At 37.1% G+C, this 7,369-nt stretch overlaps 2 protein-coding genes across 3 annotated transcripts; one reads left to right on the top strand and one right to left on the bottom strand.

The window, feature by feature from the left end:
- The first annotated feature begins 523 nt into the window (after positions 1–523).
- On the top strand, positions 524–4,405 carry LOC103492752 (uncharacterized). 2 transcript variants are annotated; one of them, XM_008453254.3, is made up of 7 exons: positions 524–1,051; positions 1,636–2,385; positions 2,726–3,341; positions 3,454–3,554; positions 3,658–3,747; positions 3,850–3,977; positions 4,082–4,405. In XM_008453254.3, exons 2-7 carry the CDS (start codon positions 1,729–1,731, stop codon positions 4,221–4,223), a joined length of 1,734 nt encoding a protein of 577 aa, XP_008451476.1. In that variant the 5' UTR covers positions 524–1,051; positions 1,636–1,728; the 3' UTR covers positions 4,224–4,405. The 2 variants fall into 2 exon arrangements, with proteins under 2 accessions (XP_008451476.1, XP_008451474.1); XM_008453252.3 differs by having other exon boundaries at positions 590–1,051; positions 2,723–3,341.
- Positions 4,406–5,272: 867 nt separating this feature from the next.
- On the bottom strand, positions 5,273–7,104 carry LOC103492884 (uncharacterized). The gene has a single exon (XM_008453430.2). It carries the CDS (start codon positions 7,102–7,104, stop codon positions 5,305–5,307), a length of 1,800 nt encoding a protein of 599 aa, XP_008451652.2. The 3' UTR covers positions 5,273–5,304.
- Between the last annotated feature and the right edge of the window lie 265 nt (positions 7,105–7,369).

The following is a 7,369-nucleotide window of genomic DNA, read 5'->3' as shown; positions in this document are numbered from 1 at the left end:
TTTGCAACACTAGCGTGTGTTTTTATGGTGACCCTTAGATCGAACGAAGGTCTAGTTAAATACTAAGATTTAGACTAAATTTGATTGGAGCAATAAATAAACCAACCAATCCTAGAGAATTCTTCCACTATGCATAAGTCTCCGAATCACATTGGATGCCAACAATCACTAAGATTTGAAATTCAAGAACATAAATTGGAAATTTCTTAGATTAAAGCAAGAAACTACTTTTAAATTTAATTTATTTGTAGCCTAATATTGAAAGTGAGAAAGGGAATGAAGATAAAAGTTACATAATAGAACGACCAAAAAAAGCAATTCAACGAATTTACAAAGAATCCCCCAATCAAACGACCTGTCTGATTCTTAGAACCTCCCAAAAAGAAAGCTGAACTCTTCAAGTGGCATTTTCGAAGCATCCCTAAAATGGGAGGGATATTTACGTCATTACGGGAACAAATGACGGACCACACGTGTGAGATGCACTAAAACGCGCTTGAAGAGGGCGCATGATTACTAAAATACGCACATACTTGCAGCGCGAGTAGAGAGAAGTAGTAGAGAAGAAAGGGGGGCGAAGAGAAAGAGAAAGAGAAAGATGGGTCTGTTCGAGTTGGCTCACTGAGTCGTGTGACCGCATTTGACAAGAGAGGGGGAACCCAAAAAAAATCACAGCGTGGGGATTTTGGGGGTGTGTTTGAGAGAGGGGGTGGAGTGGAATTAGCCAAAAAATGGTGAACGAGAGGGAGATTATTAGTCCTCTCCTTTACCATCACCACCACCACTCCCTCTCCTTTCTTTCTTCTTTCTCTCTCATTCCCATTATTTTCCCTAATTCTTCTTCTCTTCTAACCCTAGTTCCCTTTTCTAACAACGACCCCCTTTTTTCTTTTCCTCTTCTCGTTCCTATTCTTCTATCGATTCTTCCCTTATTTTCTTTTCCCTCTCTTTTATTCTTCTCTGCGTTTCTCCATCTGGGTCTCTCTCTTTTCCCTGTTGGCTTTCTGGGTTCGACGATTTCTTGGTGGTGGTTTTGCTCTTTCTTCGCCAGGTAATGGGGTTACCTCCTTTATGCTGTTATTGGGTTTTTGTTTTTTTGGGTTTGGTATCTGGGTTTGTTGATTTTTGCCCCTTTTTGAGGTTTTTGGCTTCATGGGTTGTTCTTGGTTTTGTTTCTTTGTGAATAACGATGAATGTTTGGGGGATTTTTTTTTTTAATGAGCGATTTGTATGGGGGTTGTGTTTTGGCTTTTGATTTGGAGGTGTTGTGATTAGACTGTTTCTTTTCTTATATTAATGGTTTTTTTATTTATTATTTCTTATTGTTGAGCCTGCAATTGATTGCTGGTAGTGTATTGGTATTGTGTTTTTTTGCCTCCTGTTTTGATTCCTTGAGTTGTTGCTTTCTTAAAATCTTTCTTTTCTCTTATTCTTATTCTGAAGTTTTCGTTTGGATGTCTGTTAATGTAGTGAATTGTTCTGAGTTTAAGTGTTGTATACTTATTTTTTTGGTTCGTGTTTTAGGAATGACTCTGGATTTTTCATGTTTGAATTTAATCAAGTTAAGTTATTGTGGCGTTTATTGTTATTTACTTGATTTTCTTCTGAAGGTTCACTGTTTATGGTTATTTTCAGGGTTGTTGAAATAATAACCTACTATTGTTATTCGTGATTCGGTTCATAAGGCTTATGCTGTGTGGTCTTGCTGCCAATTGAGAGAATTTTGTAATGGAAGAGTTTGGGACTTTGGGGATTTATGGAAGCTCTACTATGAGGCGGAAAAGGAGTCGCCCTTCTCGTCGGCCTCGACTTGAGTCACAGCAATTAGGCGAAGGTATAGATCCTTCCCCTTCATCTTCGACGCCACCTTCAGATGATGCAGTCAAGTTCTCCAGTGATGAGAATGGTTGTGGTGATGGTACTCCTGGGAGAAAAGAATTAAGCCTCAATCAATGTGTATCTAGAGGCTCTTCTGCTAGTGGACCTGAAAGTGAACATTTTCTTAAAAGAAGCAAAAAAGATGGAAGTTTCAGTTCATATTATCGGAGTGAACCTGGACGAAGTGCTAATGATAGTAAACGTAGCAGCGAAGGCGTCCTTGCCCCTGCTAATTGGAGAAGCACCAGCAAGGCGTCTGATGGTATGGAATCGGAGTCAAGCAGCATCGATCCATATGGTGGAAGGTATGGTGGTGAAAGTTCAAGTTCTGGACAGAAAGGACTTTATGTTGAAGAATTAGCGAATGATAACAAGGTTAAGAAGGTAAAACTTAGGGTTGGTGGGGTCACCCGTACTATTCAAGCCAATTCCCCTCCCAATGGCACATCTAAAGGCAATTCTCAACCTTCAGATGGTCATAGGCAGCAACACAAGCATAACTTTCAGGTACTCGACAGACTCCGTTTTACTAGTTGGTGTATCAATGGTTTTCTTGCTCTTTGCTTTCTATGTGCATCATCTTTTTCTTTCTCAATGCCATAGTAGGTTTATACGCGATTGATGTCAAGCAATCGACTTATAGAATAATATAGTGGAGTTGATAGTTACATTTACTAAGCAATAATTCTGTGGATGAGAATTTGACATTTTTTTCTTTTTGTAATGGCGTGGATGGGACGTTACTCATGTGGAAGTTTACGTTAGTGCTATCGTATAGGTTATTACCAAATAAGTTAGCAACACTTGAACTGGTATATTATATTCTCTTATGTGTTTCCAAAAGCAGGAAAACTTTAATGGAAATCATTCCCCTTCAGAAAGAAGGGGCGGTTTGCATGGAGTTCCATGGAGAGACTTTTCTACGGGTGGTTTTGGTCTTGAAAAGGAGGAAACATTGACAGGGAAGATGCCTGGGAGGAATTCTGCTGGGAAGCATGGAGCAGAGTCACTCCGGAAGAGTAAAAGAGCTTCAAAGAAGCGTGTTCTTGATGGAGATTTTGACGACGACGACGACGATGAGATACGGTATTTGGAGAAGCTTAGAACTTCGAAGGCTTATGCAGGGTACCGTGATGATGGTGAAGAACCAAGCAAGAAGCAGCGGAAACTGTCCAGCATTTCTAGTATGGAGAATTACGGTGCATCAAAGCATAAGGTAAGATCAGATATGGCTTCTGATGACAAAGATTATGAGGAAGAAGAAGAGTCGGTATCTGACGGTGATGCTGATGGTAATCATAAGAAGCAGAGGAAGGAATCCATCGACACATTGATGGAGGGTAAGAGAGAAATTACTCTTACCACACGTCAGAGAGCTCTTCAGTCTAGCAAAGATGCATCATCTGCTCGAGGTGGTAGTTTAATTGAATTTCCGAATGGTTTACCACCTGCTCCACCCAGAAGTAAGCAACTTCAATCCATATTGACATTTACGTTGATGTGAACTTTTCACTCTCTCTATCTTGCAAATTTTATTGTTACTATTTCTAATGTTCATATTTTGTTTGTAAATAGAGCAAAAAGAGAAACTCACTGATGTAGAACAGCAACTCAAGAAGGCAGAAGCTGCTCAGAGACGGAGGATGCAAGTAGAGAAGGCTGCTAGGGAATCTGAGGTTTGCTCTCTTCACCAGTTCTTTGTATTATTTATTCATATTCGATATTCTTATGCACTATTTCTGATTGGATCTAAAGCCTGTTTCTGAATGATTCTTGTAGGCTGAGGCAATCAGGAAGATACTCGGTCAAGATTCAAGCCGGAAGAAACGGGAAGATAAAATGAAGAAACGCCAGGAAGAATTAGCTCAGGTATGTAAAGGGTCAAATTTTATAACTTTGAATTTCGTATCAGACATAGTACAGGACCATCAGGGACCATCAGTTTGATTTTGTTTCCTCTATTTTTCACAGGAGAAGGCTGCAAATGCTCAGAAGCTCTTATCAAACACCATCAGATGGGTCATGGGTCCTTCCGGTACTGTGGTGACCTTTCCAAACGATATGGGATTTCCAAGCATATTTGAATCTCGGCCCTGCAGGTATTTATCTTTTGACATGCCTCTCGACTTCTCCTTAAAACAGTAAAACATTGCATTATTGATTCGTCAATGATCTGAATACCTTTATACAATGTGTGCTTCAGCTATCCACCCCTGCGTGAAAACTGTGCGGGTCCATCGTGTTCAAATCCGTATAAGTATCGAGATTCGAAGTCGAAGCTTCCTCTTTGCAGTCTTGTGTGTTACAAAGCAATTCAAGAGCAGTTAACAGAAACTACCTGCTAGATTCTTAGCTTTGAGCTCTCTTTGCATTTTGTTCATTAATTCTCTTCAAACGAACTTAGATAGATATATACTTGCAGAGACGATGATGGGAGAAATGTTTTTGAATATTTTTCAAGTGCCTGTAGCCATTGTGATGATGACGCTACCCCATTTTTAAGTACATATCAGAAAAATTTAATCAATCTTTTCTTTCCTATTCTTTAGAACATATAATTATGGATTTCAAATGTTCATAATTTTGCACCTTGAAAAAACTGCCGATTATAGAATATACACTTCTGTTAATTAAAACGATGAATGTAGAACAAATAGTAGGATTCGATTAGATAATTAAATTGGCTTCAAGTTTAAGGTCGGACTAAATTAATGGTTCTTTTTGGTTTTAAAAAAAAAAAAGCTTTTTTTAGCATCGTTCAGGAAAAATTATTACGTGTACATTGTTAAGGGGGGCTTTAAATAATGAAAGCTCCCATGTTCTAGGAGATTATCCAAAACTTCCCTAAACGGGGTTTCTCTTTTAACTCTGACTAAGTCAACTTAATTTTGTTCTAATTTCATGGTAGACATCTTAATGGATGACAAAATATATATACTTCAATTTAATAGATATGTATTAAATTGAAATATTCATGTTAAAAAATATAGTACTTAAAAAGATCATTTATTATCACTTACTATATTTGTAAATATTTTATTAAGGTAAAGGTAAAAATTAGAGTAGAATGAAATCGAAAATTTACTTATTTGTTTCTCGTAGCTAGAAACATATCCAAAATACAAATCATCTAAATTAGTTGAGGAATCAATCGAATCTCCAAAATAGATAGAAATTTTTAAATGAATCTGACAATGAACATCCCACTTCAAACCAACCAGAGTTGTCTAAAATTAAACTCTTCTCTTTGCCATTTTCATTAAAACAAAATAAAATTTAGATTTACACTTGTTTGTTTGTTCATAAAGTGAAGAAAGATTACCGAACTATCGAATCAAACAAGTTAAATAATTTGCTATTTATCAATAAATCATAAACAGTGGAATGCACAGTTAATTGCTTTAATTAAACTTCAAGATACCAAATCTACTGATCATTACAAGATTGTTGAGCCGTGCTGTTGAAGAATTGATGAGGCAAAAAAATGGCCTTTTTTGGAAGTTCAAGCTTCTCATCACCGTTCTTTAGCATATCAGCCTTTCTGTTGAAGAATTGATGAGGCAAAAAAATGGCCTTTTTTGGAAGTTCAAGCTTCTCATCACCGTTCTTTAGCATATCAGCCTTTCTGTTGAAGAATTGATGAGGCAAAAAAATGGCCTTTTTTGGAAGTTCAAGCTTCTCATCACCGTTCTTTAGCATATCAGCCTTTCTGTTGAAGAATTGATGAGGCAAAAAAATGGCCTTTTTTGGAAGTTCAAGCTTCTCATCACCGTTCTTTAGCATATCAGCCTTTCTGTTGAAGAATTGATGAGGCAAAAAAATGGCCTTTTTTGGAAGTTCAAGCTTCTCATCACCGTTCTTTAGCATATCAGCCTTTCTGTTGAAGAATTGATGAGGCAAAAAAATGGCCTTTTTTGGAAGTTCAAGCTTCTCATCACCGTTCTTTAGCATATCAGCCTTTCTGTTGAAGAATTGATGAGGCAAAAAAATGGCCTTTTTTGGAAGTTCAAGCTTCTCATCACCGTTCTTTAGCATATCAGCCTTTCTGTTGAAGAATTGATGAGGCAAAAAAATGGCCTTTTTTGGAAGTTCAAGCTTCTCATCACCGTTCTTTAGCATATCAGCCTTTCTGTTGAAGAATTGATGAGGCAAAAAAATGGCCTTTTTTGGAAGTTCAAGCTTCTCATCACCGTTCTTTAGCATATCAGCCTTTCTGTTGAAGAATTGATGAGGCAAAAAAATGGCCTTTTTTGGAAGTTCAAGCTTCTCATCACCGTTCTTTAGCATATCAGCCTTTCTGTTGAAGAATTGATGAGGCAAAAAAGCGGTCTTTGGAAGTTTAAGCTTCTCATCATCACTCGTATCTTTATTTTGTTCATTGAGGTAGGGATGTTGGAGTAGCATATCAGCTGTCCACCGTTGTTTATAGTCTCGAACAAAACATTTTTCAAGAAAATCTATACCTTGTTTGGATAATTCCTTCGGTATTATTGGTATTTCTTTGCTATTCAAAAGTTTTGTCATTAATTCTTCATAATTTTTGCAATCATTCCACACTCGCTCTCCAGAAACCATTTGAACCAAAACACAACCCAACGACCAAATATCATGCAAACCATCGATCTCTTTGAGAACGATGGATTCAGGTGACATATATCTATGTGTCGCTCTAACCCTCAATGCGCCATAGTGCTCGCACCCTTTGTCTTCTTGATCATCCTCCCCATGTTTAAATCTCTCAGCAAGTCCAAAGTCAGCAATTTTCAATTTCATCTTTCCATCGCTTTGAGGAAAGGCAAGAATATTATCAGGCTTAAGATCGACATGAACAAACCCTTTACGGTGAATACATGAAAGACCTTTAAGTATCATTTGAAGATACTTCTTCACCTCATCCTCAGGTAACTTATTTCTTTGTTTGATCAAATCAGCTAATGTCCCTCCAGCAGCATACTCTAGCTTCAAATTGTAAAGTTCCTTATCATCAAGAAAATCTCCTCCTCCAGTTACCTCACTCCCTAGATATTGAACAATTTCCGGACAATCCGTTAAATGTTTCAAGACATGTTCTTCCCACAACAATGAAGCAGAATTATATCGAAGAGAAGCACGCTTGACAGCAAAATAATAATGAAGATCAGATTCTTCTTTAGTGATTTGTTTTGCTAAGCAAACTAAGCCGCAAGAACCTTCACCTAAAACCTTCAGTAGAACCCAATCCTCCATTGTTAAAAGAGAAAAGCTTTTGAAAAAGACGATTGAATATGTGAAGAAGAAGAATGGATGGTTAGAGCGTTGGAGAGATTGCGTTTAATTTATAAAGGAAAAATCTGTTTCCATTAAGGAAAAGGAAAACAATTAATCGACTTTTTTTTTTTATTCCTTATTTGAAAATCGACTTTTTTTTTCCTTATTTGAATATCGATTACTTTATTAAACTTAGAAATCTAAATATTTTCTTTTATCGTATCTTTTAAATTTATTTCTAAAT

Source organism: Cucumis melo, chromosome 1 (genome assembly GCF_025177605.1).
Source record: "Cucumis melo cultivar AY chromosome 1, USDA_Cmelo_AY_1.0, whole genome shotgun sequence".
Classification (NCBI taxonomy): domain Eukaryota; kingdom Viridiplantae; phylum Streptophyta; class Magnoliopsida; order Cucurbitales; family Cucurbitaceae; genus Cucumis; species Cucumis melo.
The sequence above is the reverse complement of the archived record's forward strand: the minus strand, read 5'-3'. Positions and strand labels throughout refer to the sequence as shown.